This window comes from Onychomys torridus, chromosome 6, assembly GCF_903995425.1.
Source record: "Onychomys torridus chromosome 6, mOncTor1.1, whole genome shotgun sequence".
Classification (NCBI taxonomy): domain Eukaryota; kingdom Metazoa; phylum Chordata; class Mammalia; order Rodentia; family Cricetidae; genus Onychomys; species Onychomys torridus.
Window position 1 is genome coordinate 44,236,059 of NC_050448.1, and position 24,139 is coordinate 44,260,197.

At 42.0% G+C, this 24,139-nt stretch overlaps 2 protein-coding genes across 2 annotated transcripts in view; one reads left to right on the forward strand and one right to left on the reverse strand.

The window, feature by feature from the left end:
• Veph1 (ventricular zone expressed PH domain containing 1) overlaps positions 1 to 24,139 on the reverse strand; it is a 205,886-nt gene that overhangs the window by 147,002 nt on the left and 34,745 nt on the right. The window contains exon 5 of the mRNA XM_036189338.1: positions 4,639 to 4,805. Within this exon, the coding sequence (XP_036045231.1) occupies positions 4,639 to 4,805 (167 nt within the window). The remainder of the gene's footprint in view (positions 1 to 4,638; positions 4,806 to 24,139) is intronic.
• Ptx3 (pentraxin 3) lies at positions 10,471 to 16,368 on the forward strand. Its single transcript, XM_036189339.1, has 3 exons — positions 10,471 to 10,773; positions 11,225 to 11,626; positions 15,155 to 16,368. The coding sequence occupies exons 1-3, from the start codon at positions 10,644 to 10,646 to the stop codon at positions 15,766 to 15,768; spliced, it is 1,146 nt and encodes a 381-aa protein (XP_036045232.1). The 5' UTR covers positions 10,471 to 10,643; the 3' UTR covers positions 15,769 to 16,368.

Here is a 24,139-nt window from a genome sequence, read left to right on the forward strand (position 1 = left end):
ACTCTCTGTCACTCATTTTTGCATGCCTGGGGCCAGAAGCCCATGCCTGGGGCTAATAACATGTATGCATGCACATTAATAAATTATGTTCTGTTTGCTTGCTAGACTGCAGGATGTCCCACAGCAGCCAAGAAAACACCAACTTTATTCTTATAAAGGCAACTTGGAAAACTGACCACACAGACTTTTCCTATAAATGGATCCTGAGGTTCCCCTGGGGATGCTGACCATGAGTCACTAGCCAGGAACTGCCTTTCTATCTGCAAAGAATAGTGTCCTGTAAAGAATGATACTCAGTGTCTGTGAAGAAGGATAAAGGTGTGCCTGGCCACCCATCTGCTTCTTAGAGCTTACAGATGTGTGGATGCTGAGAATTCATGGACTATAGCTTTGTGTAGAGAAATTGTCTCTGTAGGGCCTTGAATAGGAGTCTCCAGAGGGGCTGCTTTTACAGGGAGGGAAGGGCTAACAAAGGGAACAATCCCTGAACTAGATCATGGTCTGAAGAACAGTTTCTCAACGGCCCACTACTGACCAATTCTCAGAGTCACTGAGTTCTCACTGGTCACAAAGGGTAGGTGGTGAGAATCAACATTCAACAGACAGACAGACAAACCCAACCAATCAATCAAACAGGAACCTGGGAAACACCGCACCGATTAGAGATATCACTAATAACCTCTGTTTTAGTTATTTTTCTTCAACAAGAAAACCGAAAGAAGCAACTTAAACAAGGAGGGATATATTTTAGCTCATGATTTCAAGGATTTCAGAGTATCATGGTGTGGAAAACATGGTTTGGGAAGCTCAGTCCCTGTTGGGGGTTCTCACATCATGGAAGGCCATGAAGCAGATGTAACCTCCAAAGGTCTGTCCTTAGTGCAAATTTAGGCGAAACTTTAACTTATTCATACGAGAAATATCCATGAAATATATCTACTGTATGCCAGGTACTAAGCCAGCCATGGGATCCTTTGTTGGCTGTGATCAACATTAAGCAGAGTGGTACCAGAGCAGGATAGTTCTCGTATCTCAGGGTGCTTTAGAGGGGAGATGGACCAGGAATTGGGGAAATGGAATTGATTCTGAGAAAGATTTAACATTTTAGTGGCTGCCTCAAGGACAGGACCGGAGTTGTGAGCTAAGAACCTTCCAGAAGGAAACATAGCATGCTTGTGAATACCCACTGTCCATGAAACAATACCTACCAGCAGACCACACAGACTAGCTTTTTGAAGTTTTGAGGGCAAGAAGTGATGAGAAGTAACTAATTGGAGTCATAAGCCCTTTCTCTTGCTTCTTGGCAGCTGGAATGTTCTGACAGGACCTCTGTGAATGTCCCATGTAGAGCATCCTCAATCTTGGACCTCTTTGCATTAATTAGTGTGAGTGACTTCAGAGCATTTTCTCTTCCCTCATCCTTTAACTGAGCCTACACTGGCTTTGTTTGCCTTCACACTCAGTCCTCGGCCTACGGGAGAGGAGCTGATATAGATCAAATTAGTCTTTCTAGAACCATTGTCTGAAAATCACATTTGTTTTGTTTTAGTTCCCAGGCCACAGACGAAATGGGCACCATGTTTAGCCTTTTAGTCACTCAGGGTTCCCTATCTTCTAAACACCTCTTCCCTAGCTCCATCCCTGGTAATCATGACAATGGCTTCCCATAGGGGACTTATAAGCCTTTCTTAAGGTAGTCTGTGAGAACGCTACCTTATATGGCAAAAAGAACCAGATGTGATCAATTGTGTAGATGTGATCTTGAGGTGAGGAGATTCCCTTGGACTATATGGGTGGTCTCAATGGAATGATAAGGGTCTGGAGAAGACAGTCGGGGTGGACCAGTGTCTGAGATGTGGAAAGGAAAGAGAGGCAAGAGTGATGTGGATCACGTGTCTGGAAAGCCAACAGTCCCTGGAAGCCAGAAAAGGCAAGGAAACAGACTCATCCCTAAAGCCCACAGAGGGAATTAGCCCTGCTGACCTATTTTGGACTTTGGCCTGAAAAACCCCAAGCCCATCTGTGAGCTTTCAAGTCACTGAATTTATGTTGTCACTCTAAAGCAGTGGCAGTAATGAAGAAACCCAGCGTCGTGCCCATTCAATGGCCTGCTATTAGGTGGCTCAAGATCCCACAGCTGTGCTTCTCACCCATCTATAACGGATGTCCCCAGCTTTCTGTCCTTCAGCCTTTCTGAAATCGACTCCTGCACTTGTAATCTGAACTACACCACCTAAGGTTCCCTGGCATCTTGTTTTACATTGCACTTCCTCTCACATCTTCTCTTTATTCTTATTGCGTTATTCATTTTTCCTGTTTTCTTTGGATTTCCTGAGTTGGCAGTCCATACTCACATGGTCACTTCCTAACCTTTTCTTCTACCTGCAACCCACAATGAGAATCTGCCTCCATTCAGCACAGCCCCACATACATTGACTTTTTTGGGGTCATTGACTAGCCTAGATGGCCAAATCCAGGGTCAATTCCTATCTCAAGCTCCTTTGCTCCTCTAGATCATGATTTTCTTGAGTCATGTTTCCCCCTTTAAAGACTATACTACAACTCTTCCCGGTTGATTAAGGCTTCTACTTCCTTTGGTTTCTTATTCATTCAATAATCAATTCATATCTTATTCATTCAATAATCTCTTCCTCTAACCACTTTGGTGTGTGTATATATGCATGAGGATTCCTATTTACTTATGTGCACATCCATGTGTGTGTTTGTGTGAAGACCAGAGGTCAACTTCAGGTATTCTTCTTCAGGAGCTGTAGGCCCTCTTTGTGGAGACAGGGTCTCTCACAGAGATCTGGGGCTTGACAATTGAGCTAAGATGACTGGCCAGTGATCCCCAGGGCTTTTTAGTCTCTGCCTTCTCAGTCTGGTATTGCAAGCATATACTACTACGATACCTGGCTTTTTTATGGATGCTGGGGATTGAACTGAGATCCTCATTCAACAAGCACTTTACCTGCTGAGCTATCTCTTCAGTCCCTATTGAACCCCTACTATCTGCACAGCATGAAGTTATGGACTAGTTGTGAATATGTAGACATGTCCTATTGTCTTCAAGGAGTTTATAGTAAACTGGAAGAGGCTGACAAGCAATAATAATAGTAATTGATAAGTTATAACAATAAGTTATTGATAATAACATACTATTGTTATTATTATTATCCCAAGGACAAAAGTGAAGATGCACAGAGGAAGCAGACAGCTCCCAGTCTCCTGCCAAGCCTCTGACTTTATTTTCTGGTTTGTGATCCCTGTAGTAACAGCCTATGGCTTATGCTTGATCTACTGAACAAAGATTTCTGAGGATGCAGCTGAGGTAAAGGCTAGCTTCCTGATCTCTGTCCTGGGGCATCATGGGAAGGCTATACTTAGTGTTTAGTGACTCCTAATCCTGCTCCTTTTCCTGGAGGTCCATTGTCCCTCTGCCCTCCCTGGCACAGACTGTGAATTTTTAAGGCTCTAGCTGGATGCTACTCCCATGAGAGGACTTCACTGTACCATTTTCCCCCAAGGCTGAATCCACAGCCCTCCGAAATTTACATCAGCTACCTCTTCCTCAAAGTATCTGATTTCTATTGAGAAATGGAAAGACAGAGTGAGATATTATTTCATTCTCATTACTTGGTCTTTTAGACCAAGCCTCATGTAAGTTTTTTGTTCTTGTTGTTTATTTCTTTACTATCGCATTACCTATAAATTCCTTTCACCACTGAAACCACCGTGGTTGGCTAATTACAAGCATCCACATTGTCAGTATGCTACTTGGATATAAAGAATGACAGGTGACTTGCTATCTAGAAAGTGACCTTTTGCTCCCACTCTGGGCACATTTACTCACAAATCAACTCATGTGTAATTCTTTCTCTTGGCTCTGCTTGTGAGAATACAGATTCTTAGAAGCATGTTTGCACATTCAATTGCACTGAAGTTACCCTGCAATGGCTGAAGACTCACACCTGTTGCTTTTTATCAGTGTAACTGTGATGGTTAAGTTTGTGTCCATTTGATTGGATCACAGGGTGCCCAGATGCTTGTTAAACATTTCAGGGTGTCTGTGGAAATATTTTTGGGTGAGAACATTTGAATGGGAAGACTGAGTAAAGGAGATTTCCCTTTCATTATGGACAGGCATCAGTCAATCTGTTGGGGACTTAAACAAAGGGAAAAGGCACGGAAGAGATAATTCACACTCTATGTGATGTCTTGTGCTAGACCACCTGCCCTCTAGTTTCCGGTATTTTTAAAGTATAATTGAGAACTGTGCCCCTGGCTTTTCTGCTTCTCTGGGACAGATGACAACCTTCATAGTGATATGAACCAACTCTCTCCCTCTCCCTCTCCCTCTCTCCCTCTCTCCCTCTCTCTCTCTCTCTCTCTCTCTCTCTCTCTCTCTCTCTCTCTCTCACACACACACACACACACACACACACACTCACACACACTCCTCTTGTACAAATGTATTATAAACAGGTAGATGCTTTTGCTTATATATGTATGCACAAGGAAATCCTAAGCACATTAATCTTGCTCAGATGATCCAGAACTATATCTGGCTGTGTGGGCTATCACAGTGAGTGTGTATCGTAAACAGCGTATATTAAGCAGATGCAGTGCACTTTTTACCTCCACATCTTTCCTCTTTGCTGCTACATGCAAAAGCCGTAGTAGATGGTACTGCTCTGTCTGCTCCAATTGAGACATCAAGGCCAGGAGTTCTGCCAGGTGTCTGTTGATTGCTTGTGGCTGCTTTTCATACACAGCAGGTAACACCCTCAACAGCATGGCATTTCCTATTGGGAGAACAATAAAGGCAACAGCGACTTTATCAGCCTCAAAGCAATAGAAATAACATCATTGTCAATGTAATAATCTTTGCACTTAAGCAGTACAGTCAACAGCCAAATGTTCTGTGAAAATTAACAGACTAGCTCATTCTGAAAAAAATTAGTCACTGACGCACGAGTCCAACTGATTTCACAAGGGGGGTATTTTATGATATAACCAGCATTATTATCTAAGGAAATTTTTTCCTGAATAATGCTCCATGGGGGTTAGAGGCACACTTAACAGTAACCAGACCACACCCTAAGGAGACAATTCCGATAAAGAATTCCTGACGAGAAGCCACACTTGGATGCCATTGAAATGAAAAGTGAGCAGTGTTACAAGCTTGAACCTAAACGAAACTGAACCAAAAAAATGTGCAAAGGAATGCGCTCACATTCCTGAGAGGTGGGGGACGTGCTTGAGACCATGGACATATGGAAGCTATGCCTTATTTTTATGAATCGTTTACAGGGTAGCAATGCAAATTTGAATCCTTGATTTCTGCACTATTTCAAGGGGGATTTACACTCAGGTTGTTTGTCGCATGTGATTTGCCTCAAAGACATGTGTGACCACTGCATTTAAAATGGTAAAAATGAAGAAAAAAATCTCCCATAAACTGTGGGGACTTAACTGCACCAACACGTGGGGAACAGCTGCTTATCGCTTTATGTTATGGATCCCCCCTCAAAATGCTGTCAAGTGCTTACTTAAGTGTCTTGGGATTTGGTTTCTAGAAGAACACTTTCTCGATTCTGTTTACACATTTGGTTGTGGCGGTGGTGCTGGGGTTGAACCCTACACATGCCGGGCAAGCACTCTTCAATGGCTACATTTACTCCAACCCAGTTCATGGTTTACTTCCACTTTGAAGTTAGCTTTATTCACAGGAAAAAAAAAATACACAGAAAGAATCAAACAAGCGGAAACTACACATATGTAAACGTACACATATGTACGTGGTGAGGAGAGGTTAACACACAAAAGACATTGAATTATGAACTTGAAGGAAAGAAAGCTTGGAATTCTAGAATAACAGTATTTATATTCAGTTAAAATGGGCAAACAATGTGTTTGGGTAAAAAAGTGAGAATTGCTTTTTCATAGAATTAGTTTCAAATGTGTCTTACCAATTTGTCTACAGAATAAAAGATTTTGGAATACTTTCAATTTTTTAAAGAATTTGTAAGAGCCAGACTGAGGAAGGATGATGACCACAAGGTGGAGTCCGTTCTGGCCTGTATAATGAGTTCAAGACAAGCCTGGGCTACACAGCAGAACCTTATCTCAAACTGAAACTAAAAACTAAAACATAAAGTCTTTCCTGGGATAGAGATGGATCAAGCATTTAAGAGCACTGGCTGCTCTTCCAGAGAACCGGGGTTTGGTCCCAGCACCCACATAATAGCTCACAACCATCCATAACTCCAGGTACAGAGAACCCACGCCCTCTTCTGGCTTCCATAGGCATCTGGCTTGTGCTTGCAAACAAAACACCTGTATACATAAAATAATAAAATAATTTAAAAAATTGTTCCCATCACTATTTTCAACAATTTAATACCAAGCAATTTATTTTGTTTGGGTTCTGCTTATTAATATTTATATAGAACTTCTCCTTAAATCCAGGAAATTCAATGTACAATTGATGCAGAACACATTAGGTCATAGAATTTAGCTATGGATGCACACTGGTCAGCTGATGGGAACAGTCACATTGAATGAGACTGTAGCAAGAATCTGGGACAGAAACTGCTGGGTGACTTTTAGTACCATCTCCAGCATAGGCCCTGGGTGCTTTGAAGGGGAAACCCCTAGATTACTCATTTTCAACTGACTTCAATTTCAATAAAATAAACACAAAAATAAATGCAAAATAATTTATCTTCTTTTTTTTTTTAGAAACAGATGAGGAAATCTGGATGAAGAAATCCTGTAAAAATTCCATTCATAAATGTATATGTTCTTTTTAATACAAAATGTTTCAAGCCCGCAGGCAAGCATAATAATGAAAGGAGCAGTGGAGTACCCATCACCCAGCTTTACCAAAACTTCACCTTGTGCCACAAGTGCTTCCTGATAAGTAGTTATTTCTCCTGAGAGGCAATCATCACCCTGAAGTTAGCATGTCTCATCGTTGTGAACGTTTTTACATCTTATTTACACATGTGCATCAGTATAAACATCTTATAGCTGTTTGCCCGCTTTATAATTTTACGTGAATAGGTACAGCCCCCTCGGCAAACTGTTTTGTTCCACTCAACATTATGCTGATTTTCATTCAAATTGGCCTCTTACCTGTATTCTTCCTGCCTGCTCTTCTATCCAGGGGAACTGATTTGTTAATGTTTTCTGCGGCTGAAAGACATCATTTTCTATGGTTTCCAGAAGAAATTAACAGGAAAAGGCCTGAAATCACTCAGATTTGTTAGCTTCCTTTTTCAGCCGCCTGACAAGAATTGCATGGCGTTAAAGGTGTAGGCAAGGCTACCATAGTCCTTGCAGAGTCTCCAGAACCATTTCTTCGGCTCTTCTAGCTTCTAAAGCAGTGGTTCCCAACCTTCCTGACACAGCGACCCTTTCTATAGTTCCTCACGTTATGGTGACCCCCACCCATAAAACTATCTCATTGTTACTTCATAACTGTAATTTTGCTACAGTTATGAACCATAAGGTTTCATATCTGTATTTCAAATCATATCTGTTTTCTGATGGTCTTGGGAAACCCCTGTGGAAGGGTCGTTTGTCGCCCACAGGGATCATGACCCACAGGTTGAGAACCATTGTTCTAGAGTCTGGTGTGTATTTCCTGGCTGGTGGACCCTTCCACCATGTTCAAGGTTAGAGACATGGTGATGCTATCTATGATCCTGCTTCTTTCTGTTGTCATCGTTCTTCATCTGATTCCATCTACTGCCTCCCTCTTTCAACATGTTAGTTATTATGTGTGTGCATGTGTGTGCACGTGTGTGCTGTGACGTGTGTGTAGAGATTGGAAGACAACTTCCAGGAGTTGATTCCCTCCCTCCACCATGTGTTCCAAGGATCGAACTCATGTCAACAGGGCTTGCATGGCAGGAGCTTTTATCCAACAATGCGTCTCACTTGCCTACGCTCTTTGGCTTTTAGGAACCCTAGGGTTGTTTCCTTAGTTGGTGTAGTAACTTTAATTCTATCTGGAGTACAGTAATATAAAACATGTCTGCAGGTTACAAGGACAGGCACACGGACATCTTTTGGGATCCGTTATTGTGCTTGGCACCAAGCCTCTAAGAGCTTACACTTCCTTCAGCGGTGTGAGGGTGTCTGCTGCTCAGATTCTCATCAATGCTTGGCCTTCACAGACTTTGGCTCTCCTTGCCTTTTGCTAATTTGATGGAGTATAAGATTGTATCTCAGTTTTTGTTTTCATTTTCATTTTCTTGATTGCTTGTGACACACATACACACATTTTTTTTTTTTTTTTTAAAAAGCAGGTCATTTCCTCTCTTGTGATTTGGCCATTCATAGTCTTTATTTACTTTATATCAATATATTTATCTATCTTCTAAATTCATTAGCACTTTCTTTACTTTGCCTAACTTGCCATTTTATCCATTACTGATATCCTGATCTTTTAAAAGAATTTTAATTCACCTTTCAAGGATTATGGGAACTGCTAATGGTCCTTTACAACATTCAGCTTTTGCCTTAACAGCCTTTTGAGTGTGTGCATTCCTGTGGGTGCATGTTTATGTAGGTGCATGTATGTGTGTGGAAGGCTTCCAAGTCAACCTCTGGTGTGATTACAGTCTTTTTTTTTTTTTTTTTTTTTTAATGTGGAGCTGAGGATCTAACCCAGGGCCTTGCGCTTCCTAGGCAAGCACTCTACCACTGAGCTAAATCCCCAACTCCGATTACAGTCATCTTACACATTTGTTTTTAAGATTTACTTATTTTTAAGTCTCTGTGTGTGCCAGCATAAGTTTATATGTATCATATGTACTTGAGGAGGTCAAAGGACATAGGATCCCCTGGAAGTGGAGTAGATGGTTGTGAGCAGACTGATGTGGGTCCTGGTGCTTTGAAAGAACAGTAAGCATTGTTATCCAGCTCTTCCACATTGAATTTTGAGACAGGGTCTCTCAGTGGCCTGAACTTGCCCAGTATGCTTAACTGAGTAGCCAGGGAGCCCCAGAGGCCCTCTCCCCAGCACTGGTGTTAGGACCCTGAATCACCACACCTTTTCAATGTGGATTCTGGAAATCAAACTTGGGTCCACATCCTTAAGAGAGAAGCACTTTACTGCCTGAGCTGTCTACACTGCCCTTTAAACAATATCTTATTGTCTCACATTGCCATGTCTTTCTTTCTTTCTTTCCTTTTTTAGGCTTTAAAAATGGTTTCAAACACACTCGTTTTTTAGCTGCTATTTTAAATAAGTGAAGCTCTTGAGCGGGAGCTTAATGCCTTTTGATTTCCTGTTGATTCTTATTTATGATTCCTTCAGATGTCTAGATATGTTTAACTGTGAATTCCTTTTTACTGTGGTGGTTGGTATGCATGTGCATTCCAGATGCATGAGGGAAAGCCCCTACTTTCAAACTTAGGGGTCTTGTGGTACTCGGTCAGGGAAAGCCATGCATTCCTTGTGCAAGGGCAGGAGGGGGGTTTACCTATGGAAATCCAAAAGGCAGCCTTCTGAGAAGCCTGACTTGAGGGTCCTCTTACCCTCATGGTTGGATGGCTGTGACTGATAACCATTCCCCTGCATCTCCTCTGGGGACTCTGGTCTCAGCTCAGTAGCTGACCCTCTGGGCTTTGTTCCTTCTAGATCTTTGGCCACTGTCTATTGTTGCTTTATTTAGAGTTCATCTGAATATTTTAAGTTTTTTTTAATCACTATTCTTATGGCATCAACACCTATCTAGGTACTTTGCACAGGTGGGATTTTCAGCTCTCTCTCTCTCTCTCTCTCTCTCTCTCTCACACACACACACACACACACACACACACACACACACACACACACACCAGGACTCACTAATTTAAATTTAAAATAGGATCTTTGCCTCTGAGCTCTACAGGGCACTCCCACCCAATGCTAGACTATCTATATCAGAGAATACCCAAGCTCCTGAAGCCAACACCTCCCCTCTCCCAGTTCCCCATTTTGTTAGAGGTTTACTTAGTTGTACTGTGTTTGTTAGTTGCAGCTCCCGAGGAGTAAAGACAAGGAAGCCAGGATGGATTTGACTTATGGAGTTAGAAGTTCTTAACGTGTTGGGTTATCTTGAACTCACAGAATTATTTTCTATAGCGTAGACTTGAGAAAGTGTCCAAAAGGAAAGTGAAAAAGTTTTCTATAACTTAAGGGGTTATGGAATAATGAAAGCTCACACAAAGTTCCAAAATAATCATCTGCCCCCCTACCCAACCTCTGGGTTCCCCACCCCCAATAATGCTACCAACTCAGGTTACAGTAACTAATCTTCATGGGGACCAGCAAAGTCCTGCTTCTCTCCCCCCCCCCCCCCACCCTCCTCTAATTAATCTGCCTGCAGTGTGGACCTTTGTGGTTTAACATTGTGCAACCTCTTCGGCTCCCCTGCCTTCCCACCCAACCCCCTCCCCCAAATCCAGGGGAACTCCCTCACGCAGTGCCACCGGCATTACTCATTCATCCCAGTTCAGGCTTTGGAGCCTTTATTAAGGGCTTCGCTCCTGCCTCGCTCCATCTCTCCCGGGCTCAAATTCGGTTCACTGGAGAGTCTGGCTTTCTCCCCTACGGCAGCTGCGGAGCAAACTTGGTCTCTCCAGCAATGTATCTTCCTGTGGTTCTGCTTTGTGCTTTCTGGTCTGCAGTCTTGGCTGAGACCTCGGATGACTATGAGCTCATGTATGTGCATTTGGACAACGAAATAGACAACGGACTTCATCCCACCGAGGACCGTAAGTTCAAGTTTCTCAGCTCATCCCAACTACATAACCCACTTTTGGGAAAGGGGGGGTGGTGAAATGCAAATAACATATATATAATTAGTAGCCAATGAAGCAAGCTAAAATCGTACTTGGTTTTATAAAAGTGAGGACTACCTGAGGAAAGCCAGAGATTCTAAATTATTTTTGCAACGTATATAATGAGTTAGACCGAATAAAAATCGCTGCTCTTTAACTGTTTTTAAGCTACATAAATGGCAACTCCCCAAAGTTAGCTTAAACTTATCCGGTAAGGAATGGTTACTGTGTCGTTTTTGAGAAATTTACACACACGCTGTTTTCAGAGCGATCCTTAGAAGGAGGAGGGTTGCTGGGGCCAGGCTGAAACGTGGGGGTCCCTGAAGGTGCAACCCACCGGCCGGGGGCAGGCTGGTAACAACGTTGTGTGTGTCCCGCGCTCTAGCCACGCCGTGCGACTGCCGCAGAGAGCACTCGGAGTGGGACAAGCTGTTCATCATGCTGGAGAACTCGCAGATGCGCGAGGGCATGCTGCTGCAGGCCACCGACGACGTCCTCCGCGGCGAGCTGCAGCGGCTGCGGGTCGAGCTGGGCCGCCTGGCGGGCGGCATGGCGAGGCCATGTGCTGCCGGGGGCCCCGCGGACGCCAGGCTGGCGCGGGCCCTGGAGCCGCTGCTGCAGGAGAGCCGCGACGCGAGCCGCAGGCTGGCGCGCCTGGAGGACGCGGAGACGCGGCGGTCCGAGGCGACGGGGCCCGGCCTGGGCGCGGTGCTGGAGGAACTGCAGCGGACGCGGGCCGACCTGAGCGTGGTGCAGAGCTGGGCTGCCCGCCGCTGGCTGCCAGCAGGTAAGCACCGGGCGCAGCGCCCACCGTCCGCTTGGTCCCTAGAGCCCGCCGCACACCATCTCACCAGGCACGCTTTAGTGGGGACCCTCACCCTCGGAGCCCCGGGATTTTTCGTATGCACGCTCACAGAGCTCAGACACACAAAGCAGACACGCTGCTTTTATAAAGTCTTTCCCAGCGCGAGGAATCAAGAGAAAGTGGGGATTTAACCATCAGTCTGGAAGTAGACGTCAGAGGTCCCTGATACCGGATCTGACCAGATATTACAGGAGCTCCATTGGCAGGTGTTTAACTGTGACCCTCCTGGCTGCCCGGAGTCCCTCCGTTAGGGATTTCCACGTCTGCTAATTTGATCCGGTCGCTCTCTTTAGGCGAGCTCTGGTTTCCCACACTGTTTCAAGGCCAGGGCTTACTTCAGCGACTTTCCCAGCCTCTCCGCCGACTCCTCCCCCTCCGCTTCCGAGCTGACTGGAGCCTAATTGGATCTCCTGCAGAGTCAGCAGAATCCCGCCAGGGTTTCCTCTGCCCAGTTAGCTGCACAGTGAAGGTCAATGGGTGTGGGCTTTAGAGTAAGTCCTGTAAAGTCAGGAACTGGAGTCAGGGGGTGTAGATGACCACTCCATCTAGACGCCAGGGCCACACAAGAACAAGACTGTACAGACTACGCAACTTGTCAAAGGCCACCCTCCATAAAATTCTCAACTGATGAGGGCCCTCAACGGTACACTTTTAAAGTTAAAGAAACAGAACATCACAGCCCAGGAATACGCTTCTTAAGTCAAATTTCTGAGGAGGCAGTGATATACTGATGTAAATTATTCTAGAAAAATTAGTATCCTCCGTCGAGAAATATCCCTTGTGCTTCTCATGAGTCTCAAAACAATGCCAAACAATGCCACCCTACCCTGTATTTCCAATGGAACGAAGCTTCTTGAATGAGGTAGGAGGGAGGACACAACAGAGCAGGCTGCATTCCTTCACAGAAGCCATGCTACAATCAGTCCTAACTAAATAGCTGAGGACTGTTTGTCAGTATGGAGGCTACACAGCCTTAAACCTAAATAGGTCTTCAGAGAAAAAGCATTAAGTTAAATCGAAAGCAAAATCTCACTCAATCTGGTAATTCTTTGACAATTTTAAACACATGGATATTTAGTTTTGCAAATTGGGTAAAGTCATGTACATATAATGTACTCCCCCCTACCCAGCCCCAGAAAGAATTACTCTAATGTGTATCCTCACCTATGCTAGGAGAGAGATGTATACATTTCCCAGTTCCAAACTGTTGGTGCTTAATACACCCAGTAACACTTCACACACAGACTTTGACTTGCCCTCTCTTTCTGTCCTAACTTGGCTCCCAAAGGGTTCCTAATCGTGCTGTCGTCTGCCTCCTAAGAACCTGGTTTTCATTTTGCTTGGTCTTTGTTAATATCATTACAAAGACTTATTAGTTAAAAGCCATTTCATAAGAGAGTTTCTGACATTTCAAAGAGGCCCCCAAAGACTCTACCACTGTTCTGTAAAAGAATCCCACAAAATCTGCCTACATACTACTTTACAGCATGAACTCAAGTAGCTGCCAGACCCTACAGGGATGATGGGTGTCCCAGACATAGTCATGGAGAGCCTTGGAATGCAACCCTCACTTCCTGGCCTTATTTAAACAGGAAGGCAGATAATTAGATTGTAGTGGATGCCCTCTTGAACAGCATTTTATTTAAACTTACAGAGGCCAAGAAATTTCAAATGCACACACATGGCAATCTTTTGTTATTTGATTTACTTGTTGTAGCTAGAGAAATAATTCCACTTGAAAATGCCTCATTTAAAAAATTTTTCATGGATGATTAGAATTTCCAAGTGATGCTATTATTTGGAGGCACTGCTATCATGGCTGCTCGTATGTAGTTTTCCTATATTTCGATATTTTCCTTGACTATTACTAAAAGATATGGGCTACGTTTGTTTGATACTTTCTGGACAGAGCCTAGCTCAGAGCCACTTGCAGGAATTTACAGGACATTTGATGCCCACAAGTTCTATTGACTCACCAGTTAGTCTTTAAATGCTTGGGGGACTGACTAGCCATCTCTCAGCATCTCCTTGGGGTTCTTATAAAGTGAAAATCCAGCCTTCTTTAGTGTTTTCAGATAGTAACATGAAGTAGAGCCCATGTGGTCGAGGCTTTAGCATTTCCTAAGTCTTCACTTCGGCATCTTAGCTGCTGATGCAGCCTGAGATCAGCAGAGGTGGGAGGGAGTACATGTGTCCTCATCCCTTTGCTCAAAAGTCCCTGTCTTCTGAATGTTCTCAACAGAAACACAGTCTCTAACAAAATCCTTTGGAAGACCCTCCTTTTAAAGGGTTTTCTATAGTGGTGTAACTAAGTTTTAAAACATATTCTTGGCCTGCCCAAATTTGAGCGTTGTATTCTTGTAACTTACAGACTTGAAGAAGAGAGCCTCCTGCTCCCCGCCCCCTCCATACTTTATATATAGACAACACTAAAGACTGGTGAGATTATAGGCTTCATCAAAAGCTGCATATTACTCACCAGCAGTAAATTACTCTGAATCCAGGGCTTCTATTAACAGATAATATAATGTGTTGGTCTCTGCAAAAGATCCCCCAAACTAAAACCCAAGTTTAAAATTTTATCAACTATAGAAACATAGGTAAGTTATTTTTGCCTCAGTTTTCTCACCTATAAAGTGGGAGTAGGGGGACTTTGAAAGCAAGCAGGAGGACGTATTAAGATGGTGAACAGATTGGTTAGAACACCATCTGAGACATAATGAGTACCTGATAAACATTAGTCATCACTGTATACTTGGCTTCCAGTCCAAGGGCAGTTTGCAAACTGGCCCTCGTGGTGTACACCAATAAGTTCAGTCCTTGAAGGTGGAGACAGGAGAATCAGAAGAACAAAGTTATTGCTAGCTGTATGCCCTGCATACAGAGTTTATACTCTGCAAAGTTACCAATATCTGAGATCACATGGTACCTGAAAATGTATTCCCCACTGACATCACTATTCTAAAAGACATGCTGATAATGACTACCTAGAATAATTAGGTCCATTGAGTTTCATAGGTTTACTGTCTTAGGATCGTGGTAGAGGTAAGAAGGAAATGGATGGATTTTAAATCCTTGGAGATAATAGAATCCTCTGAAGTTAACTCATTGTGATTCAACCTATTAATTAAAAAAAAAAAGGTAAAACTGAAAAGTGGATTGAAAGGGAGACGGTTATTCAATATAGTTTATGGTCTCTGTGGGTTGAGTTGAGCTTTCCTTTTGTTTGCAAACTCCTTTGTTAGGTTGTTCCAGTGAATAAGCCAATTGACTCTTCCTCACCTTTATTCTCCTTGCTCTGCAGAGATCAAACTGGAGGCCCCGTGAGTCATAACACACCACCATACATAGTTATCTAGTACAGTTAATACGCTTCTGTTAACCTAACTGACTACCAAAGTAACTGAACGCATCCGAAGTTTTCCCTCTTACTCTTCTTCACTGCTCCAGGTTGCGAAACAGCGATTTTATTCCCGATGCGGTCTAAGAAGATTTTTGGAAGTGTGCATCCTGTGAGACCAATGAAGCTTGACTCTTTCACTACTTGTATCTGGGTTAAAGCCACAGATGCATTAAACAAAACCATCCTGTTTTCTTACGGCACAAAGTGGAACCCCTATGAGATCCAGCTGTACCTCAGCTCCCAGTCCCTAGTGTTTGTGGTGGGTGGGAAGGAGAATAAGCTGGTTGCAGACACCGTGGTTCCCCTGGGAAGGTGGACCCACCTCTGTGGTAGCTGGAGTTCAGAGCAGGGAAGCATGTCCTTATGGGTAAATGGGGAGCTGGTGGCTACCAGTGTGGAGAGGGCCACAAGTCACTCTGTTCCTGAGGGTGGACTCCTACAGATTGGCCAAGAAAAGAATGGTTGCTGTGTAGGTGGGGGATTTGATGAAACCTTAGCATTTTCTGGAAGAATCACAGGCTTCAATATCTGGGATCGTGTTCTCAGCGAGGAGGAGATAAAGGAGAGTGGAGGAGTCGAGTCTTGCCACATCAGGGGAAATGTCGTCGGGTGGGGCGTTACAGAAATTCAGCCACATGGAGGAGCTCAGTATGTTTCTTAAGTGTTGTGAAACTCTACTTGAAGCCAAAGGAGACTCATGCTTTAAATACATGCCAGTTGAGAAAGGCTAAAAACTTCGGTGCATAATAAGAACACTTGAGACTAATGAAGGAGAGGCTTGAGTTCGTCTTTATTTATCTTGGCAAAATACTGAATAAACAGTGGAAGGGAAGGCATAGGAGAAGGCTTGGGGACGTTGTTGCTAAGCCTTATGCCTGTGGTGCTTTCGGATTAATGTCTCCCTCTGTCAGATAAACCCTCAGATAACTAAGCAGGGCTGGACTCTGAACAGAAGGACAATTGTGCTACTCTTCTTTGGTTAATTTTGTATTGGCCAGAGACATTTTTATACTGGAAGAATAACAAAACAAGCTCTGTTGCCCATTGTTCATTCTTCATGGTGTACCTTGTGACAAAAGGGATAACGAGAAAAACATATTTATACCACAAAGTGACTTATTAACAAACATAAATGTAGCTTACGTGTCATGATCCAGTGTTCTACTTGGAGAGATAGTTGTGTAACTTATATTGTGAAATGGGTTTGTATTAATTTTATTTTTGTAAAACTCTACTGTAAATAAAATGTTTTATAAAGCTAGTCTGTGTCCTCTAATTCAAGTTTAAGAGCTGTTTTGAAGGAAATCTACATTTTTCCTCTAGAGCAGGCAAGCTGTTTGCAGAGACTGCTATGAAAAGAGCAGTTGTTAATATTGTTAGAAGCAAATTCTGTCGCTGCTATAAGCTTTGGTGCCCCACAGAGTGTAAGAAATGCTAAATGCACTCATCTCTTTGGGTTTTAGTTTTTTCAACTATGGAACTGAGGAAGAAATGATTAGCTGAATCTATGAGCTTGTACAATTTTCTACCCTGTTGTAATGCAAACATACAAACATGTATTATCTGACTTCTCCAGGTAGACATGACACATGTAAGTGATAGCTAGATGCATGTATCAGCTCTTGACATTGCTACATACAGCTGTCATCTAAAAAATTCATATTGAAGAGATGAACAATCAAGTTATCAGAAAAAATGCAAAAATGAGTGAGTTTATACTGTTTTAAGTAAGTTGGCATTTTGTGCATTCATAGACCTTCTGGGTGTATGGCCTACAGGCCACCTGTTTCGAGAACTATGAATCTCAAAAAGAAGCAAGGCCTACTCATTTTTGTCCTTGCAAGGGGATGGCCAATGAACCCTTCACATTCAGAAGTCCTGGTAAGAGCCTCACCAGGTTATCTCCTCCTGAGGATTCTATGCAAGGACTTCTAGAACCTTCTAAAGCTGCTACAGAAATACCATGGAATCACAGCATGGATCTTAAAGATACAGTTGAAAAACATTCCTGCTCATGAGGTGTGGCAAGTAGGGCCAGGTACAAATCTGTAGCTATCTAGCTGATCTCCCTTAGACGTTTGCCTTGATATTCTCAGGAATAAAAAGGACCATAGACCCAGTTCTTTCAGAATCAAAGTTCCATGAATCTAATGTGTTCAGAGGATGCTCATGGAATCATGCTTCACTCCAGTCTTGAAATCTGTAAAGTTAGGCCTATGAGCCTGTAACAAAATTACTTGCAGTTATAAGCTGATATATAAGTTAGTCTTCTACCCTTGAGAATTATACAACTCAATATTTCTGATACATTGGCCCCATGCTAAGTCTCTATCTAGCTATTGTGTATATGAGTGAATTCTCATCTGGAAGAAATACTAGACCCAACCTTAGAGAGTTAGGCATGTGCCTGCACAAATTAAATCTGTATAAACACCTCAGAAGATATGGGCCAAGATAGGTACCAACTCATATGCTGGCAATATTAACTGTATGTTGTTAGTCAATATTGATCATTCTAGTATGCATTTATATATGATTTGCACAGTGACATTTTGTGTACATTCGCAAAGCACAGTTGATGTTTTCCTTGTCTATTATAGTAAAAATTGGCCTTTAAGTATTAATTATCTTATATCTAGAACATTTGATTAGTAAGGATGTATCATGGGATGTCAAAGCTGACCAAATTAGCTGTGATCGAGAGCAGTGAAGGAACAAACAGAAGAGAACAAAGACATTGGGTTATAAATGTTGACATTTCATCTGCCACACCAGCAAGTCTGGATAGATAGGATTCCAAGGACTTTGATTGTTCCCTTATCTCAATTTTACTTCTTTTCTGAAGTAACAGAATTTACATGTTAGTGTTATGCATAGCAATTAAGACATCAATGTTTCTCAGTATTACTTTCCAAGTTCTGGTCAGTGATGAACTATTGAATGTGATCTACGTGAGTTCTCTGTCTTTCTGGTTTTTGTCTGTTTTGAATGTGGTAACAGTGGCTAGAATTTCAGCAGCCACATTACATCATGAGGTTTGGAGCAATAATACAGAAGAAGCCTAGGTTTCTGGTGATTGGAAAGCCTACTCTGGACAGCTTTCTCCTCGACTTCTTTGACATGAGAGAAATGTACATGTCTATCTTTTAAAATCCATTATTAGTTATCACAATCTAATCCAGATTCAGTAAATAGGAAAAAAAACTTAAAAAGACAATGCACTTTATTTTCTTCAAAACACTCAGTGTGCAGATAATTTTTTTTTTTTTTTTTTTTTTTTTACAAATTCTCAGGAAGCTAACTAAAAAACTAACCATACTTAAGGAGTTTTAGAATGCCAGGGTGTCAGCAAGAAGAAAAAATAAGCAACTTGTAGAACTGAGACAAAATATCCCCAAAGAAATACCAACTTGCTGGCTTGCTTTAGCTCCATGGCATATGATTTTATTCACCATGTTGTTATGAGAGTGTTGTCACGTGATGGTGTAGTTAGATGGTGTGGCATAGCAGAATAACTGTACAAGATGACTTGGGTCATTGGGATGAAAATGTATGTGCCACTAATATACAATACTGTCTATACAGTTAGTATTATTACTGATATAAAGTAGGGTGACTACGTTTCCTGGGCCTGTTCTAGCTTTATCGAAGTTGCCATGTCCTGGGGTAAACTGGGACAGTTGGTCACCCTAGTGTGTATTTATGTATGATTAGTGGGGCGACATTTTATGTACATGAACGAAGCGCAGTTCATTTTCCTTGCCTATGATGGTAACAATTGGCCTTTAAGCATTAATTACTTTATATTTAGAACATTTGAATTTTAAGTGTATTATCATAGGACATCAGAGCTTGGGTTTAGAGTTTGGCCCTTAATTGACCTCCCATTCATGGGAACTAGACTGACAAATAATAAGATCTTATGATTGATTTTGATTTCATTTATTCTCTATTCATATATTAGGAAGCTCTTTATTTGAAAAAATACCAGGACCAAGTATCTCCAGAATTGTCTTTTAGCTAGTTAGGAAGCAACATTCCTAAGTGTAAAAGCCTTAGTTAGAGCAACTGTGCGTACTGATTTACATTATGTTTGGGTTCTATGACTATGAAGGTATCAGATTATTGGTCCTTGGTCAATCTGAAGTGCAGAAGAAAGTTTGCAAGGGCTTCGGGTCAGAAACCCAGTGTTCAAATCCTGGCACCACCAAGTACTCGCTTCCTAGTCAGCAACACACCCAACTAATCTTCACACATCTTAAATTACATAACAAAACAAAATCCCTAAGCAGCTATCACACTTAAAAGTGTTTTCTGGCTCATCAAATCACTTTTGGAATAAGATCTGCCCTCAAATACTTCCCATGGTATTCCCATGTGCTAAAACATAAATAAGCAATGGAGCCAAACTCTAACAAAGAGATGAGCCTCGGGACTTTCCCCGCATTGTGGTTGGTGTTTTTAGATCAGCACAGACATGCAGGCTGGCACGTTTCCTTCATTACCTCACAGCAACACCTGCTGGTGAAACAGTGAAGGTGCAACCTGCCTGGCGCCAGCTTCAACAGCCACACACAAGTCCCTCTCTGGAGGAGTCTCTGCTTCTCAAACCATGATTGGATCGACTTTTTACCACGTTATATTTAATCTTTTCCTACTCCTGTCAACATTCAGGTTGGATATTTGTAGTAGGACTTCAATTTAAAGGATGAAATTTTACTCTTTCCATAGTGAAAACCAGGCTGCTTGTGATAATGTAAAGTTAGAAATATCTTATTCACACAAAGGAAATCTACAAGATATTAATAATAAAGAAACACCGACTACCCTCCCTTGAATTAAAAACTAAGACAAGAATAATTGTACAGGATGACTTGGGTCACTAGGGTGAAAATGTGTGTGCAACAAACATATAGTAATGTAATATATATCCGGTTCATGTTACTACTTGTGAGAAGTGGGGCTAGCAATTGTCCCTGAGCAGGGTGTGAGATAATAAACTTAGAACGTTTTCTTTAACAATAACTACGTCAAGGTACTTGTGTGTGTGTGTGTGTGTGTGTGTGTGTGTGTGCATAGGTGGACACACTTATGTGCATGTACAGAAGCTAGAGGACAGCACTGGGTGTTCTCTTTATCATTCTCTGCCTTTCTCCCTTGATAAGGGTTGTCTCTGTGGGAACCTGAAGCTTACAGTTAATAATTTATCCTGCTAGGCTGGCAGCCATCAAGCCTCAGAGATTCTCTCTTCCACCTCTGCTTCACATTGCTGAGGTCATAGGTGTGTGAAGACCATGGTTGGTTTGTTATGTGGCTGCTGGGATCCAAAATCAGGTCACTGCAGTTATACAGCAAGCTCGTGCTCGTGCTCGCTCGCTCGCTCTCGCTCGCTCGCGCTCGCTCTCTCTCTCTCTCTCTCTCTCTCTCTCTCTCTCTCTCTCTCTCTCCAAGACAGGGTTTCTTTGTGTAGCCTTGGCTGTCCTGAAACTCATTGTGTAGACCAAGTTGGCCTCGAACTCACAGAGATCTGGCTGCCTCTGCTTCCCAAGTGTTGGGATTAAAGGTGTGTGCCACCACCACTCAGCTACAGCAAGTACTCTTTTTTTCTTTAAGGTTTACTTTTTTATTTAAAGTTGTTTTTTTTTTTTAACATACCATCCACTGTTCTCCCTCCCTCCTCTTCTCCTGCTCCCCACCCACTTCCCCTCATCCCACCCTTCACCCCCTCCTCATAGTGGGTAAGGCCTCCCTTGGGTATTCAACATAGGCTGGTATATCAAGTTGGGGCAGGCCCAAGCCCCTCCCCCCCGCATCAAGGCTGAGTAAGGCATGGCACCATAGAGAACGGGCTCTAAAAAGGCCAGTTCATGTACTCGGGATGAGTTCTGGTCCAATTGCCAGGAGACCCACAAACAGATCAAGCCACACATCTGTCACCCTCATTCAAGGGGCCCAGTGTGGTTGTATGCAGGCTCCCCAGCTGCCAGGCCAGAGTCTGTGGGCTGCCACTGGCTTGGGTCAACTGTCTCTGGCTTTTTCCGTCATGATCTTGTCCCCTCTCAGCAAGCACTCTTAACCACTGAGCCATCTCTCCAGCTCCTGTCATGAACTTTTAATGGCTGAGCATCTCTCTAGGGATTATGAACCTCTGTGAATGGATATGGCTCTGCCTCCAGTATTTTAATATGAACCTGGTACAGTGAATTAGAGATGATGGGAATAATACTGGTGACAGGAAGAAGAACCACAGTGATCAGTGTGCTGAGTGTTTTGTGGAGTGTAGATATTTTATCTGGTCAAGCTTCATTGGCAATGTGTTGCATATAAAATCAGTGCTATAACATATGAGGAGTCAACTTTCTCTGTTTTTCTGAGACAGCTCATCATTTAGTGGTTTGGATTTTTGTCTCATATAGAGAGAGAAATGAGGTAAATTTATCATAATTAACTGGACAGTCTTTTCCAGGCTGTTGTCAGCGAGTCAGAAAGGAATCTGGACTTTTGCTGAGACAACATTTTATTTTCTGAAAGATTTTCTACTTAAGTTTCATATCATTTGAGGTCTTCTTGTGGCTTGTGCAAAAGGACTGTATACAAGGTCTGAGGATGGATATTTCTATCCTTACCTCTGGTTCAGAGAGGGAGAGGAAAGGACAGCATCACATGCAGCCAGTCACTGTGTCACAGTTACAAGTCAATATTTACAAAAGGCTTCCCCAGGGACCCACAAATAACCACATGAAGTTGAAGACACTCTTATAGGCCTTCTGTAATACATTGTCAGCTGCATGGGTGAAAGATATGCTAACTCACACTGCACTGAGCAATGGATGTGCTTCTGCTTTCTCATACTGGACAAGCAGCAAGGTCTACCTTCACATGGCAAAGAATAAGTCTGGAGAACTATTTGGGACTAGATTCTGATGTTGCATAATATAAAATTACACATGGTGTAACTGAGGCAGAAAATAAATTCATCATCCTATGACATACTTGCCTTAGATTTTAATCCAAGGGCCTTGTATTGTTTTTTTCTTTAGTGTAATTTAGTCAAGGTTCATTTTTGTAGATATTCTTTGTTAGAATAAGAGCATTACTGATTAGACACACACACACAGAGAGAGAGAGAGAGAGAGAGAGAGAGAGAGAGAGAGAGAGAGAGAGCACTTTACTAGCTTTACTAATGGAAACAACTAGAGGTTTGTATTTTACATTTAGGTCTTTATTCTGTCTGAAATTAATTTACATGTGTTTTGATATGGACAATTATTTCAGCAACATGCACTAAACAGTCTACTCTTCTCTATTGCAAAGACTTCCTACCATGCCTCCGATTTCCATGATGCCCCTCTACTCCATTACAGGACTATTTTTTTTTCTCTTTTTGCATCACTGATATGCTGCAGTAATTACTTCATAGTCACGTTCTCCTTCTGAAGAATTGCTTGAGCTTTCTGGCACACTTTATCTGACTTGTACATTTTAAAATCAGACTTTCCACTGGTGTTTTACTAAAATTTCACTAAACTTATTGAAGATTATGTCTTTGCTACATCAATGTCTCCCATCCATGAAGATGGTATAGTGCCCCACATGTCCATGCTTTATTTGACTACTTTCAAAGTGATTTGTAATTTTATTCTCAAAATGTATACATATAATTTCCTAGATGTTGTGTACAAATCATGTTATATACAATATTTTCATTCACTTCTGACTATAATGAGTATTATAATTTATTTTGGGGTCTAGGCTATGCTTTCCAGTGCCAGGGTAAATAGAAATGACATAGAAGTATCTCTGTGTCTTTTCTGGCCTTAGAGGCAGGCTTCTGCTCATTCACCATCAAACATATAAATGTTAAGGGACTTCTCAAAGTCTTCTAGTTTGGTTTGCTTTTAATCTTGTAAGACACTTATACTGATAGCAGGATACCCTCCCTGCTCAGTTTTTACTATTCGGTAATTCAAATAGGAAACTATTTTGTATTCCTGGAATAAATCCAGCCAGGTCATGATGCACTTCATAAAATGGGATGGCAACAGTTCCTCTCTCATAAAACACAGGAGGAACAATGCAAGTCAACAGGAAAGTCCTGGAGATCAAGTCTGCACTCAATAAATGTCATGTAGCTTCCCTTAAGCATCACTAGAGTCATTTCCTAATGTGTTTCTTCATAATATCTACATGTATATCCATGACTAAGAGGAGTGTGTGTTTTCCTGTCTAATAATCCCTTTGTCTGGTGTTGGTTTGTGGATATAGCAGACTTATAGAATTAGATGGAACATGTACTTGTTTTTCAATTTTCTGGAAAATTCAGATAAGATTTTAATGATTTATTCATTGAATTATTTGTTAAAATTTTCCAACAAAGCTAAATGAGACAGTGTTTTTATGATGGCTGACTTAAAGACACTAGTATAACTGACTTGTGAGTATTCAAGTTTGCTAGTCCTATGTCCAATCAGCAATCACTCTGTACTTTTGTGTGTGTTTATTTTTTATTAAGAAATTTTTAAAATTCATTTTACATACCCACCACAGATCCCCCTCTCATCCCTCCTTCTGCTCCCCCCAGCCTTCCCCCTGCAACCTACACATCCCCTTCTCCAAAAAGGTAAGGCCTCCCACGGGGAGGGAGCAAAGCCTGGTACACTCTGTACTTTAAATTTTTCCAAAAAGAGAACCTTTTACAATTTTTCTTCTCATTTCAAGAAGTCATAGGATACAAAATAGGGAAGTGCAATCTAAACAACCTGAACAAAATGAATTTTGTACTTAGATTTAATTAAGCTAAACCTACCTACCCAGTAATAAGGAAAAATTATAAAACTTGGCTTAGAATTATTCAAACATTTTCCTTTAGGCATAAATATACAATCCCATCTCATATAGTTTCTCATAGTTGAATTATAAACATATATGAGGAATTTGATTTGCAATATACAATACAATTTTGAAAACTATAATCAGTAGACTATGATGAGCCAAGTCTCAAGGTAGCCAGTACTGGCACAGCCTGAACCTTA